The sequence below is a fragment of the Myripristis murdjan genome, chromosome 1 (genome assembly GCF_902150065.1).
Source record: "Myripristis murdjan chromosome 1, fMyrMur1.1, whole genome shotgun sequence".
NCBI classification, from domain to species: Eukaryota; Metazoa; Chordata; class Actinopteri; order Holocentriformes; family Holocentridae; genus Myripristis; species Myripristis murdjan.
The window spans coordinates 2,757,451-2,774,006 of record NC_043980.1 but is presented as its reverse complement, the minus strand read 5'-3'; the positions used below and the strand labels follow the sequence as shown (position 1 = coordinate 2,774,006).

At 41.8% G+C, this 16,556-nt stretch overlaps 1 protein-coding gene across 1 annotated transcript in view; it reads right to left on the bottom strand.

Annotated features, from left to right (window-relative positions):
* The window catches only part of LOC115357177 (GTPase IMAP family member 8-like), a gene marked incomplete at its 3' end in the record, with an annotated part of 59,560 nt that extends 48,859 nt beyond the window's left edge, over positions 1–10,701 (bottom strand). The window contains 4 exon segments of the mRNA XM_030048581.1: positions 4,324–4,746; positions 4,748–4,952; positions 6,024–6,125; positions 10,515–10,701. Of these exon segments, the coding sequence (XP_029904441.1) occupies positions 4,324–4,746; positions 4,748–4,952; positions 6,024–6,125; positions 10,515–10,701 (917 nt within the window).
* Between the last annotated feature and the right edge of the window lie 5,855 nt (positions 10,702–16,556).

Genomic DNA, 16,556 nt, shown 5'->3' with positions numbered 1-16,556 from the left:
GGCGTGCTGCCAACTTGAAATCAAATAGATGCAATAAAAACTTAATTCAGCAGCTGAATTAAAATCCAAAGTCTCAAGTGTCTCTCCGCAACTTGCAATGCACATCAGTCTTGTGACCTTGTTCTCCCCCAGGCGACTTCACTGCACTGTTTTGATCTGGTTCTGCAGAAAAAAAAAAACCCTCTCTCTCTCCCTCTGGTACACCGGAGCAGTGGCGGTTCTGCCTATGTTGCCGCTCTAGGCGAAATTACTGGCTTGCGCCCTTTCATGTTACTACTCCAACCGGGGCAGCATCAGTCGGCATCAGGCGAGCCGGCACTGGCCGGCATTAAGCCCCTCACCTGTCAGATCCGGCAGACCAGACCGGGTGGGCGCGGTACCGGCCGGTGCCGCGGCCGGCCCGCCTGATGCCGACTGATGGTACTGATGGCATGTGCGGGTCAATACGGTAGTCTAGGAAACTGGCGATTTTTTTTTCTCGTGCGCCCCCAAGTAGATTGCGCCCTGGGCGGTTGCCCACACTGCCCATAGCAAAAACCATCCCTGCACCAGAGACAGGGATCACGCAGTCTATTTTTTTTTTAATTATAAATAAAATTACGTGGAAATTGACTGTTTTAATAAAATTCAAATTGTGAATATTTTCACCGGACATTTAAAAATTACCGGACTTTGGCAGATTTTACCAGTCATAGTCCGGTAATGAAAACCCAGAGTGGAATATTTATATATATGGAAGAAGAACTGTGTAGTTAACAGGAGCAGCGCCAGACACCATGACTGGAAAAAAGACATCACCGTACTGGACACAGTGTTTGACTGACAGGTGACCAGGTTGGGTTTCCATTACGCTGCCAAACGGTGCCAATCTCCTTTGATCTGACATCAGTTGTGACGGGACAGTCGATATGGAGATACATTTATGTGCTGATTGAGATAGTAGCATTGAATAGTGGTTTTTGTGGGTATTTATTGCATTGTTAATGTGTCTGACAGTCTGTGAGGTTGTGGTGATGTGTGTGCACTGCCCGCCTGTCAGCCAAACTTCCACTGCGCCAGCCCCGCTGCGCCTTGTGCCGAAAGTAGACATGGTTTCAGGAGGCGAGCTTTTGGTGCACCTTGGCGAAGCCTTTTGGCACGAAACTGTCACTGCGCCAAGCTGAATCTGTCGACACCTCCCCCTGCTGCGCCGCCACTCCCATCTCGGCGCACATCCGTCTGCGAAACTTGGAAACCGTTCGCCTCGCGCGTTGCGCTGGTCGAAACTAGCTCTGCGCAGGGTGCGCCTCACTGCGCCATCCTGCGCTGCGCCGGGAAACTAGAGCCCCAGGTCTGCGAAACTAGAGCCCTAAGACTAAAACTAAATTGAAAAATAGCCGACGAAATTAACACTGCTCTCTCTCACTGCTCTGGCTGCAGTGAAATACCACATTGATTTTAAACTTCTTTTATTTGTATATAAAGCCCTGAATGGAGCGGCCCCCTCCTACATGACAGAATTGTTAATCCACTAATCCCCCTCCAGACCCCTCAGGTCGGCTGACCTAGGGCTTTTAACGGTTCCACGGACTAATTTTAAACTCAGGGGTGACCGTGCCTTTGCAGTCGCTGCCCCCAGACTTTGGAACAGCATTCCCCCCCCTCTGTCAGATTTGCCCCCTCCATCAACTCTTTTAAATCTAGGCTAAAAACATATCTTGCCTGGTACGGCAGCTGCAGCTCCCAGGACAGGAAGGCCCTGCACAGAGTGATCCGATGTGCTGAGCGCATCACCCGCACAGCACTGCCCTGCCTCCAGGACATCTACACCCAGCGGTGCAGGTCCAGGGCAAGTCGGATTTTAAAAGACACTCATCATCCCAACCACAGACTGTTCGAGTGGCTGCCCTCAGGCAAGCGGCTTCGCTCCATCAAAGCCCGGACTGAGAGGCTGAGAAGGAGCTTCTTTCCCCAGGCCACACGGATTCTGAACTCATAACACAAACTCTGTATATCAGTCCACAACACCACCTGCATGCAGTGTCAGACAGCTCAGCACCTTACTATTCCCTGTTGTCTGATACTCACTGCCCCCCCCCCCCCCCCCCCCCCCCCCCCCCCCCCCCCCCCGATGCCCAGTCCCGGGCATCAGGTTCTGTCACTTGGTCTCACGGTTTCACACTAACCCTGAACCTCCGGCGGAACGTGTTGTTCTTCAGGGTTTCTTCTACTCATTTGTACTTACCCTCTACTTATTTGTACTTTTTGTACTTTTTGTACTTTTTGTATATTGTTGCATATTGTATATAGTCGTTCATTGTATATAGGAATGTCATTTATTCTTTCTATTTTATCTTTATTTTTATTTTTATTTTCTTTTATTTTTTATTATTATTATCGTTATTATTATTATTTGTATTTTTTATTTTTATTTTTATTTTTTACTTGCACAGTGCCGGAGTTGTTGCAATTGCATTTCACTGCTGCTGTACCTGTACATTCATGCATGTGACGAATAAACCTTGAATCTTGAATCTTGAATCTTTCCCCACCAAGCAAGTACTTTACATGGCTAAAGTAATGAAAATGGCTAAAATGTTGCCTGACATGACATACAAGACATGTTGATTAGAAGCATATTTGTGATATGTCACAAACAAACATGATCTGCAACAGAATGTTTCCCCTTCTATAAATTAATAATGCAGTTTAGTTGTATAGGAACATAATTTTTGGGAGACAAAGTTGATATACTTTCTTTTGGGTTTGACTTCATAAAATAGAGTTTAAAGTCCAGTATTTCAACTTTCTGTAATAGTTGTTTTTTTCTATGGATACCCATTGTTTTACTGTTATGTAATGTGTAAAACCAGTTTTGTATCTACGGATGGCCAAAAGTCATATTGTGATCATAGAAACTGGGCACAGCTAGATAATGGGTCTCGAAACCTGTTCATTAGTCTATATGAATGAATGCTTTTGGGTTAGAGTAAAGCATGCAAATCCACTAAGTGAAGTGATATCCAAACCCATATTTCTGCAAAATACTCAACATAAAAGACCACTCACTTCAGTCAAAAGCTGTCTCAGCATTTGTAGTGTAGCTCAGGAAAATCAGGAAAACAGACTTAGACAGTGACCATTTAAAACACATTACAGCTAAAATTCAAATTCACCTCAGCCATTAGTTGTGTTTCCCAACTGGAGTTTGAACCATCAGTTAGTTTTGAAAAGTTGCCCCATAGTCCTATCAGCTCTTTGAATAATAATAATAATAATGATAATAATAATACTAATAATAATAATAATAATAATAATAATAATAAACAGATCATCAGCTCAACTTAGAATTATTACAATTTTCATTGAAAAAAAAACAACATTTATTTAAACTAAAAATTTACAGTGCATGATTTGAAAGTACAGCAGCCCAAAAAGCGCTGCACTATCTACAAATTTCACATTAAGCAAAAGTTAAATCTACTGAAGATCATAAATTACTCTTTGGCTGAATATATTTTGTATGACAGTATTATTCTACTGTCATAGGGAAACTTTAGTTGCTAAATATAGCACTGAAGTTATTTAAACCAGCTTTTAATTGTATTCCAAATGCTTTTGACACCCTTACCTGCTGCAGCACAAGCTTTGGCCACGTGAAATATTGGGTTGCTGTCCTCAGCCTCCTGTCTGGCTGCTCTTTCATACTTTCTCTCCAACTCTTGTGTTCTCCCTTTCAATTCTCTTTCACACTCTGCCTTTAATTCTCTAATTTCCCTCTCTTTTTCCTCCCTCTCTTTTTGTCTCTCCTCATCTCTCTTTTTCCTCTCCCTCTTCCTCTCCTCTCTTTCTTCCCTCTCCTTCTTCCTCTCCTCCTCTTGTTCTTCCCTCTCCTTCTTCATGTCCTCCTGTCTTTCTTTCCTCTCCTTCCTCTCCTCCTCTCTTTCTTCCCTCTCCCTCTTCCTCTCCTCCTCTCTCTCTTCCCTCTGCTTCCTCCTCTCCTCCTCTCGTTCTTCCGTCTCCTTCTTCCTGTCCTCCTGTCGTTCTTCCCTCTCCTTCCTCTCCTCCTCTCTTTCTTCCCTCTCCCTCTTCCTCTCCTCCTCTCTTTCTTCCCTCTCCCTCTTCCTCTTCTCCTCTCTTTCTTCCCTCTCCTTCCTCTGCTCCTCTCTTTCTTTCCTCTCCCTCTTCCTCTCCTCCTCTCTCTCCTTCTCACGCTCCCTCTCAGCTTGGAGTTCCTCCTTCATTTTCCTTAGTTGCTCTTCATATTTCCTCTCTACTTCCTTCTGCAGTTCCTCTCGCTCTTTGCAGATTTCTTCCTCCTTCTCTCTTAAGATTTGTTGTTTCTCCTCCTCTAGTTTCCTCTCAGCATCTTGGAACATCTCATTTGTGTAATGGCTTCCTCTGTTCTTCTTTGTTATTTGTCTGATTTTCCTCAGCAGCTTGGTGACCTGGGAGCCATCCTGCTTCTTATTATTGAAGACATGATACTGGCCGTCACATTGGTTCACAAGCTTTTGCAGCTCTTCGCTGTACTCCAGGAACTCTTCAATGGAGGTATCCTCCAGCTCGTCTCCATAAGTGAAGAGAACCATGCTGTATTTGTTTGCATCTTCACCAAAGGTTTCCTGAATCTTCTGCACCGTCTTCTTCTCCTCCTCTGTGTATCTGCCCAGCCTGATCACTATCAGGAAGACATGAGGACCAGGAGCAGCAAAAGAAATGCACTGGGTCATATCTTTCACTGTTTTCTCAAGGTTATATCTTGTCAAACAGGCCTGGAGTGTCGATAACAGCAATCCTCTGACCATTCACCACACCTCTAACCTTACGACATTTAACAGTCAGAGACGTGGGGCCGAACTTTGATTTAAAGTGTTTTCTTCCCAGGATGGTGTTTCCAGTTGCACTCTTCCCACCTCCAGTCTTCCCCACCAGCACAATCCTGAGCACCTCATCGTTATATATGGTGGACTCTACAGGAAAGAATGAACAACACTTAGGGTCAACATTTTTGATATCTATAACAATTTGTATTCTGAACCTTCACCATCTGATTTGGGCCATTTCCTATTCCTAAATCAGATGCATATCTGGGTCCATATTCACATAACATCTTATCTTACCACTAAGAGTACTCTTAAATGTCACTATAACTTCCTTAACTAAGAGTTTACTCTTAAAAGCTATTCACAAAGCTGCTGAGACGATTTTTTACTAAGAAACTTAGAAAACTCTTAAGCTAAGAGAAAGGGGCACGGTTGACCCCGTTGCTATGGATGATGTCATGTTTCAGGAACAAGTTGACTTCCTCTGCCTGCAATGATTGGTTGATGGGGAATGGGTCTTTGTGAGTGATTTTTATCTTAGGAATACTGCAGCAAGAGGTATTATGATACTCTTGGCTTATTTAAATAAAGAGTTAAAAATTAAACACGTAGCCTTCTCTGATTAAAGATGAAACAAAGAAACATATAAAGACCAATCAAGCACATGTTTAGCTCATTTTCAGCAGCCTCTTATGCATCTGTATCTCGTTAAAGAAATAGAAAATATGTATATAAGCAGCCCTTCAAGTATTATCTAGATACTGCAGTGACCATGGCTGATAAAACATTTGAAGCTGTGCCTCCAAAAGAAAGCCAAAGCCATACTGGACATAAGAACAGCACCTCCTTCTTGTATAACTTGTGCATTAAAGGGGGTATATCATTTAAAGTGAAATGTGGAGCAGGGCTGACAACAAGATGCAAAAAAGAAGCATGGGAACAGATCTCAGCCTCAGTTTCAGGCAGGGACAGGGACTGCAGAGTTCAAGCACCAAACAGCTGCAACAGGTAACATTTCAGCCACTTATTTGTAAATACTCGAGATTATAATGTATTACTCTCTATCATTCAGTCTGTTTAGCATATGGAAAAATTAACAAATGCTAAACTGAACTTTGATACACAGCATCAAATTATATTTATAATAAACCTTTATTATAAATCTTTATTGCATTTATTAGGAGGAGGCTCTGCACCCAAATCTTTATCACCTGTTACCTCGATGGTAAACACTGAGCTTGGCCATTCTGACAGCAGCATAACAGGGCTGGAGGTCTAAGCTGGTCTCAGTGGACTCCAGCGTCTCTTGACTGCCCTGAACTTGTCACAGAGTCAGGAGCCATTTTTAGTGCTAAGACACTTATTCTCTTTTTAGAGAAATTTAGGAGTCCTAAAATTAAGACTGACACGCCCATTATTTTAAAAAGTTTCTCCTAAATTGGCAAGTTAGGAGCTACCTTTAGCATTAAAATATTTTGTGAATATGGGCCCAGATTCCTGCTGTGTGAACACTCAGTGCTCAGACCACATTTAATGTTCATGTTTTTTTCCCCCACTGAGCATGCTATATCTATATCTATATCTACAATCTATCTATCTTTGTATGTCTATCAATCTATCTATGTATATATGTGTGTGTGTTTATATACAAATGCATACTGTATATAGACAATAAGATGACACTAATTATAGTACAATAAACTTTTTCAGCACATTTTAAAGAGCAAATCCTGTTTTTCTACCAAGAAAATAATTTTATTTAGAAACAGAGCGAAAGTGAGAGAGAAACACTTCAGTTAACCTGGGCAACGTCTGAGCCACTTTTTTCAGTATCTGGTGTTGCAGTGGCTTATACCAGGCCTCAGAACCCCAACCTCAGACCCTAACTAGTGCCAGGTTGCCACCTGCTGTATTGAATGCATAATGACATGGAACTGCTGAGTCTTCGAATATATACAGTATAATACTGTATTTATCCCTTTTTCAGATATAGTTTCCAGACTAAAAAAAAAAAAGTTGTCTTCTCTACCAGTTTCTATTAGTACTTACATGGGCAAGAAATGTATCTAACCTATTTTAAAGAAAGTGTAAAAAATGCAGTGAATGTCCTCTGAAATACAATACAAAACCTTCATTCAGCAGTACAGTGACTCACCATATCTGGCCCGGCTGTTTGCCATGTCTGGGTTTTAGAGTTCAGAGTAGATGTGCTGCTGCTGAAGTGTCGATGCAGAGTGCAGAGTCAGTCTGCAACATCCTCTTTTATATGATGCTATCATGCTCCTCCCCACAGCCATACACACTGTGCTTACTGTCCTCCGAGCCTCACCCTGCTGCTCCCCCCGCCTGTCAGCATTTACAAGAAATGCTGCTCATCTTTGAACCTGAAACTCCTTTGTGAAAATCAAAGTGCAGGGAATTTGGGGATTTCAGGCCTCTCCTAAACACCTTCAGGCACATTCATTAGGAGTGATTCAAATTTCATGCCAGCTTTTGTAAGAAATGCACTGGGTCATATCTGTCAGTGTTTTCTCTTGGCTAGATCTTGTGTCAAACAAGCCTGGAGTGTCGATAACAGCAACCTCTTGACCATCCACCACACCTGTAGCCTTACGACATTTAACAGTCGTAGACTTGGGGCTGAACTTTGTTTTATTCCATTTCAGGGAACCTGTAACCATGTGACCTATTACCCTCAGATCAGGAGCATTATACCAAATTAACCCTCACCTGTGGGTGTGACGTCAACTGCTATATGGTATATAAATGTCAGTCACCCACACACTCTCCCTCTTTCTATCCTCCTGGGGTCCATTTCACAAAGCAGGTTTAGTGAAAACTCTGAGTCTGTTAACCCTGAAATGAGGGAAACTCTGAGTTTTCCTTTTCACAGAGGGAGGTAACGCAAAGCAGAGACAGAGGAGTAACTCTAGCCTGTTTCACAGAGGGAGGTAACTTAAGCTCTCGCTCAGTTACCGCAGTAACAGACTCCATGAAACTAACCAGAGGCCTGTATCATGAAGCGGGATTAAGGTGTTAGCGAGATAACTTCAGGCTCAACTCCGGATTATCTGTATCACAAAACTGGTTCACCTGTCATCCAGATAGGAAACCTATCCTAAACCTGTCCTGAAAGCTAGCCTGCTCCGGGACAGGCTAGCTATCAGGACAGGGGAGTAGGGGATATAGGGACATTATGAGATGAACTACAAACATTTCCCTTGCATGATCTAAAATTTCAACGGCTACATTGAATACTTTCTTCTGATTGGTGAATCACAGCATTCTGTGGTTGGATATTTCTTGATAACAGACCATTGCTATGTATAACAGACTGTTGCTATGCACGCAGTTCCGTGTCCATAACAACATATGTGACTATTTCTATTTGCGGAAGCAATGAACTCGTTTTTAAATCAATAAAAATCATATGAAAAGCAGCTAGTTTATTTCCTTGGTAAGTAGCCATGGAATAAGTGGGATAATGTCTAGCGAGTTGGTCATTATTATTGCGGATGAAAACCCCAACAGGGTGATAGGGGTTTTCATTCGCAATAATGACCGCCTTGCTATATATTATCCTTTACGTATTTCATTAGCTCACAATCATTCAGTGCTATTCAGAATATTTCTCATTCCTCTTTGTCTTTCCACTCTTTTCCAAACTCCTAAGGCTCCTAAAGTCCTTCTGTCTACTTCTAACAGATTTTAACCTTAGGATCGCTCTTAAGGGCTAAGATATTTTGTGAATAGCTTATTTCTTTATTGGGATGTACACTATTGTACACTTAGCTCTTCTTTAAAAAGAAAATTCACAATCTCCTTAGAGTTTTGTCACTAGGTGCAACTTTTTGTATGAAGAAGCTTTGTGAATACTGGTCCATGATATTTGTGTACAGTATTAGGCAGCCTTCTTTTTGTCTCTTTTATAAAGGGTTGTGTCAGGTTTTTTGATGTGGGGCTGAATGACTTACTGTACTTATCCACAGTCAGTGTATTACCTGCAGTAGATGATGGTCAGCTCACCCCCTGTATGGAGAAGCAGTGCATAGTACCAGCAGAGAAGCAGATCATTGTATTTATATAAATGGTACCAGCAACCTGTTATATATTAGCGACCGTGAATGGGTCATACCTGTAAATAGGTTTAGACCACATTTTAGTCATTTTTCAGTGCTTTACATTTACATCATCTGTGGATTAAGGTGAGGCACAGCTGCACATCTGTTCAGGAATATGGACATGATATGGTTGAGGGAATGTACTACCAAGGGACCAGGCACTATGACAACAAAAACGCCAAAAATGGTCAAGATATAGCATACAATCACATGGATTTGTATTTTTCTTGGTGTGTCCCATTTCAGTTGGCTAAAATGAGACTCATTGCTGGTATCATTTACAGCAAAACAATCCTCTGCTTTTGTAAGAGCACTACATGCTGCTTCTCCACAGAGGGGCAAGCTGAACATCATCTACTGCAGGAAATACACTGACCAAGGATAAGTAACTCATACATCTAACCATCAAAACATCTGAACTATTTTTCACAATAAATGCAATAAATGATGCATGTCTTGGTTTTTACTTTTCATTTTACATATTTCAAGTTTGTTGTCCTCTCTCACCTAAAGTTAACAGACACGCCTCTTCCCTATTCACAGATTGACAGAGGGGTCATCCTGCTCATGGAAGATGCTCAACTGGCAAATTATCTTCCATCGTATGGAGACAGGATTGCTTTGTTCAGTTTTTGCAAGCTTAACACTGACTCGTCAAAGCGAAAACAAGGCCTTTTTGAAAAACTAAGAGATAAGCTCTGTGGGTTCCAGGTTTCCAGGCTTGGAGACAAACACCATCAAATGGCATGCCTGCCGTTTGACCGCAGCAACCTTTGCCAGTTTAGGGTAATAAAGGCATCCTGTTTCTCACTCAGCGACCACATGGAAAAACACTGGAATGAACATTTTGCCCCTCACTAGGTGACCAAAGGGTCAGGGATTTGTGTTCTATTCCCCTCAAGGACTCTAACAGTCTCAATGACTCAACCAACCCTTGATTTGCAGGTACCAGAGGTCAAAGAGTCACATTCCTAAACCCGGCATCCTCTCCTGATAAGGAGAGCAGACCCCCACGAAACACAAGGAATGCAACTAAAACCCCCACTTCCACCTACACTCACACACACGCACACACAAAGGACATCCTGAATCCCTCAGGAGCTTTGTTGCATCCTAAAAAGGTGGACTTTATCTTTCTAAATGGACTGTGCAGCTACATTGAGTAACCAAATGTTCCGCAAATCAGTAACAAGGGTCAGGCTTGTTGGAGAAGCCTGAATTACATCTGCTTAAATGAATTGGCAGATGTGGATGGGACCATGTTGTGATTTTGTATGTCATGTTTGGTATCATTGTGCTACTCAGGATAAGGTGAAGTCAATTTTTAGGTCATCTCCAAAATTCCTCTTACAGGTTGGCTGATATGAAAACCTGTTAAAGGAATACTTTCATCTCAGGGCAATTAACTCCCTGTCTGTGAATTCAAGTTACCGATAACAGATAACTATCCGATTGGCTAAACTTTCCCGCCTGAGGAGTTGCTGAAGGGGTTAAAACCTCTGTGCACCCGAGAGAGAATTAGAGCTTATACCATCTGAACTTCCCAACCCAAGCCTCCGCAGGGAGAGCTTCTTCAACTAAGACACACCCGCAGCGTTTCTCCTGCGTGACTCCATTCCAGCAAGCGGCCGATCCATCCCGAGCCTTAGCTCCAGCTCCGCACGCTGCTCTCCTCTCCTGGCTCCTGCTATAACCAGCTGGTCCGCTCCGCCGTCAACACCGCGAACTTCAAAACTCCGGCAAGACCTGTCGCTGTCTGTTTTTATCCATTCCATGTTTTTCAACCCTCTTTGCTCATTCATTACATGTCTCATCGTTTGTTTGTCTGTTTGTAATTTGCTTGGTTTAATCATATATTCATACATATATCTTTCTTTCACCTTAGCTAGTTGTTTGTAATCAGTAGTTGTAGTAATAAAGTGTGTTTAAATTCACGTTCGTTGTTGAGTGGCTTTGTGAGTGGAATTCTTGATCCCTAATCGGAAAAGATCTTGCTGCCCTTTTATTGTGTTTATGGTTATTTCCGTGCATAGGCTACCATCTCCAAGGGTGTAATGTTCCCGATATAAACTATTCTGATAACTAGAAACTTAGTTAATCGGTCATTGTTACATCTCTCCTCCGGCCCAGTTGCCGTAATAAACTAATCATCACTCTTAAAGTGTTGAATAGTTTATTCTTATAATTTCCCCATTATTTCATGATAGTCTATTCAAGCGAGTAATCCTACAGCTCAAACTTTGAAAGTTTGAGCAACAAAACAAAACAAAAAGCAGAGCAAAACAGCAGACAAGAAATATTGAACTAGGATGGATTCACACAGATGAAGTTAAAATAGTTGGAACCCTCTTGTGGATGCATACAGTGGCATAGAACTGTATTTACTATTAAGAAAAAAGTAATGTGTGCAAAGAAAGTGTCCTTATGTACACAATATTTACACAGTATTTTACACAGTATTTGTAAAGATAGAATTGCCAAAGGGTCTGTAGGAGTAACATCATATTGTGCCAACCTCTTGTGAGGCCATGTCAGACAGTCTTTACATGGCAATACAAAAACAAGGTGAGTATAGAAAAACATTTAAATATTTTCAAGTATCTCATTTCTTAATACTGAATACAGTTCCGTGCCACTGTATGCATCCACACGAGGTTTCCAACCATTTTCACATATTAACAGAATTCAGAGCTCAAAAACAGTCTCATCACAGGGGTACTGCCCTTTTGGGGTGCACTCCTCCTTGCAAACAGCAACTTCCTCAGGTAGCACACTCTGGAGTTTGTCCTCTGCTGCTCCATAGAGATGTGGCATAGAGAACATGAGAATGGGCCGTCCTCTGTGCACACCATGGGCAGGCCTTGATCTTATCTGGTGTGTATTCCATGTTCTGACAACATCATCACGTTCATCCTGTGACAATGAACAATCAAATTAATTGCAGTAAAAACAGTCACTGTCTATCACAATAAAATGCATTTTGTATGTGGTTCCCTAGGCTGATATGAAATGAAACCATGTATGAAACCATTCAAACATTGAGTGACGTACAAATAGACTTACAAAAAACCCTCAAAAATTCCTGAAGAAACTGCTTTAAGCAAATTATTCAACACTGCAACTGACTCATAGTAATCATTTTAATTCGTAAAGGATCTGATTATGTTCTCTAACACCAGGAGTGCAGTTATGTGGGAGCCAGTGGGAGCTGAGCTCCCATAACGAGACATGTGAGCTCCAATGAAAGTGGTAAAAACATACATCTGTGGGAGGTCATGTTAACAACACGCATTATTTTTCAGCATGGTGCACAGTAGAATGTTACGCTGAGTAACCCATGCCTTTTGAGAGCATGCAAACCAAAAACATTTCAACACATTTGGAAGAAGAGGCCAATACTTCTATCATTATCTTTATATTAAATTGCTTAGAAAGTAATGGTATAGAGTAGCTGCCATGCTGCTGAGAAAGCCACTGCTGTTGCTGCCAACAGTCTACAAGCCTGGATAGTTTCTTTTTTTTTTATTATTTTTATTTTTTTTTTTTCAGTTTCACAAAGAAACTAAAAACTGCTTTAGACAACTGGAATTCACCTGCACTCATGACAGCTTAGCAGCAGCTTTGCTACAGAGACCTAACTGTTGTTTCAGAACCATGGACAACGCGGATCGCTGCTTCAGCAACGTGGACTGCGCGGAGTGTTGTTTCAGAACCGTGGACAGCGCAGAGTGCTGTTTCGGCGCAGTGGACAGCACTGAGTGCTGTTTCAGCACCTGGACAGCGCTGAGTGCTGTTTCAGCACCGTGGACTGTGCTGAGTGATGTTTCAGTACCGTGGACAGCGCTGAGTGCTGTTTCAGCGCCGTGGACAGCGCTGAGTGATGTTTCAGCGCCGTGGACAGCGCTGATGCTGGTCGTCACTTCATCCTGGCACTAGGCCTTGGCTGTAATATTTCAGACTGTTGACACTTTATGGCCATTATTGAGCAGTTTGGGGTTGTTGCAATGTACTTGACACAACTGCTGCAAGAAGTGGGCTGCTACATGAAAATCTGGAAGGCTTCAATGGTCCACTGTGATGAAGGAAAAGAAGTTTGTTTGTGTGTGTGTCTGTGTGTGTGCGTGCGTGCGTGCGTGCGTTCGTGCGTGTGCGTGCGTGTGTGTGTGTAAGTGTAGGTAATGAGAAGTGAAGTCTCTCTCCCTAAGGAGAATGCACCTATTATTCATTTATTTATCTCCAAATCTAACGTTAGTTATTTTAGAGACTCCTACAAAGCTCACATTATAACTCAAACCCTGTTCAACACTGTATCTGGATGAGCTTGAGGAAGCAGAACTGTACCAGGTTTTTGTCCAGGAACTCCACTGTGAAAAGCCCATCATCTCTGTACACTCTGTTTACGCAGGATTCCCCGCCACAACTCTATCCGCTGACTGGCCGTGCTGCATCCGTAGATGAAACGTCCTTCTCCTGCATGATGGTCCGTGTAATTTCTCCACAGAAACATCTGCATTTCACTGACTTGTCCGTTTTCCGTTCCTGGGTCAGACCTCAACCGCTGCGGACACCCTCCAATGCGCGCCACAGTGTTTATGAAGTAGTCAGCAATTACCTTGGGATTACTGTTCGTTGTATATGCCTCCATCCACATTATGTGCTGACTGAACCAATCAATACAGCCATTGATGGGTTTAGCCACAGCTTTAGTTTATCATATAAGTCCACATGCCATAAGGCGTTGGGGCCCCTGCACGTGTACTCCCGACGTCGGAGACGCCATGCTCGCCGGAGCTCCACTCCAAAATCTTGATCACCAGTCTGATCGTTTCTTGAGAAACCACAAAACCCCTCTGATACATCCAACGATAACCTTGCAGACGACCGGTGCCAGCCATTTCCTCCTCCACAAAGAGGCACAAGTCCGTATGGAATAGACGCAGTTTCTTTCATATTCTTTTTAAAGTCCTGATACTGATGATAATGCGGTGCTGATGTGCCAAAAGAAGAAGTATTTCCTTGTTTGTGAAACCGATGCTGAAGTATAACTTCACAAAGTGATCCACGGCCCTAATTTTAACTGCTCTCCTGATATCTTTATTCTCCTAATATTTCAACTTTATTCTCAAAAAATACGACTTTCTTGTAAATTTACGGCTTTGATCTCGTAATATTACAACTTTATTAATATTGCGACTTTATTCTCGTAAATTTACGACTTTATTATCGTAATATTACGACTTTAATCTCGAAATCTCGGATTTTTTCCCCCTCAGTGTGGCTCTAATCCCTCTTCGTACAAACAAATACTAATAATAGAAATAATAATACTCAAGAGAAGTCAACCGTCAGCGCTATTTATACAGTTTCATCTTTACACTTTGCAAACATCATATGTTTATATATATTTTTTTAAACTGCTCTATGTTCGAATCTTTGTCTCAGTTCATCATTCAGACTGTGCCAAATTTTTACCCCATAAACAGACACACACAAGCTTTTCCTGGTAGTTCTCACTTTTACGTTTTTAAAATAAAACATCCCCCTTAGGTAATATTTTCCCTCGCTCTGACTGAACATGCCATGAATATTTCCTGGTAATTGATTATTTTTGGCTTTGAACATGATTTGTGCTGTTTGATATTCTATTTGATCCTTGAATTTTAACAGTTTTGACTGAAGAAACAATGAATGTGTGTGATTCCTATAACCTGCTCTGTTAATGACCCTGACTGCTCTTTTTTGGAGAATGAATAGAGATTGTAGAGAACTCTTGAAATTGTTACCCCAGACCTCAGTACAGTAGGTTAGGAATGGTGAAACTAGAGAACAGTACAGAATGTGAAGTGAGTTTTTATCCAGAACATCACTGCAATTGTTTTTGAGACTTTGGACTGTAAAAGTTTTATGTGAGGTTTCCAATTAAGATTTTCATCAATTATTACTCCAAGAAATTTGGTGTAAACAGGAATTTTACTGATGTTCCTCTGCACTGTACACATACAGAGGGGGAAGCTTATCCCTGTTTCAGTCTAAACAACAGTCAGAAACGGTGGTGCTGCCACCTGCTGGCTAACATGCCCCACAACACTCTGCACCACATTCACAGACAAACAGAGCTACTTGACAGTAAACACATGAAAAAAATAAACTGAAAATTAAAATGATTACTAAACTTGAGCTTAACTGAATGCATAAAAATTAAACAGACCTCTATTTATACATCCCGCACACACACACACACACACACACACACACACACACACCTTTCAGCATGCACAGCACATGTGAACTTCTTTCTGTTCACATGCTTGTGAGAGTCGTATTGGACTTTGTCTGTCGTTGGTTCCCAGCTGGTGTGATGGACACAGTCTTGAATCCACGGCCTGAGCTCCTTCCACCTGTCAGTGACTCGTTCGGCCAATGAGACATGAGGATGAGAATGTGGGACATCAAACAGAGGATGCTTTGACAAATCAGAAAAAGAGAACATGACGTGGTGATGTTGCAGCGACTGCACATCTGTGACGAGCACAAAACCCGACTCAGAGTTCATTTTTCTGGCTTGTAGCCATCTCTGAACCGTTGTTTCTCAAACTGTTAGGCCTGTTCTTCATGTATGTGTACTGGTTTCATAAAGGAAGTGTCTGTGTGTTGTGTTGTGTGTCTGCAGTTTGTGGGAGGATGTTGTTTAGTGACGTCACAGCTGCAGTGCTGGTTTTCCACTCCGAGACAACAACAGAGGATCTGGGCTGAACTTCACAAATGTGTGAGGATCATTTATCCAGATCACTTTAACCCCTCCTGGTGTTGGCAGAAGACAAATCCCCAACTCACACATCACATCCCTCCACATCACATTTACTAAGCAGAACGGAGAAAAATGAATGAATGCTTAAACTTCCCTGAAGCTTCATCAGAGCATCATAACCCATAGCAGTCAGCTGTGTGAGGTTATAAGGGTACAAAAGTCAAAGGTCAACAGAGGACAGTGGAATTAGCCAAGACAGGAAAGATCACAACAGCAAACTAAACTGTCTGACAGCGTCTCCACTTTTATCAGTCAGTTAAATTCCAAAACTTTTCCATAATTACAGACTGAATTTCCATGAGTGGACATGTGCGGCCTAACAAGTCAAGCACCAATAAATCACGATGAGAGATTTGTCTCCTAGCAACCGCCACATTTCTGAAGTCTGACTGGCCGGTCGTTCAAAATGTCTGAACTGCTCTCCCTCCCCAGGTTGTAGATCCACATGTGGAGCTATTATTTAAAAAAAAAAAAAAAAAAACTTCCAAGACTTTCTCAAAACTTTAGGTTTCGATTAGATCATTGTCCAAAACACTTCCAGGTCTGGAAAACACACTTTCAAATTCCATGACTTGCCCTGGATTTCCATGACAGCAGAACCCATACACAAATCTGATATACGGCCATATATGTAAACTACATATTAAGTATATATGTCCATGTATGTCTCATACATATATGATAATTATATAGGCATATATGACAAATATAAAATAAAATATAGCAAAAATGTGCACTTTCAAATATGTTCCATGTATTTTTCCAGATATACACATATATGGCAAATATATTTCTATTGCATAAATGTTAATATATGATTTA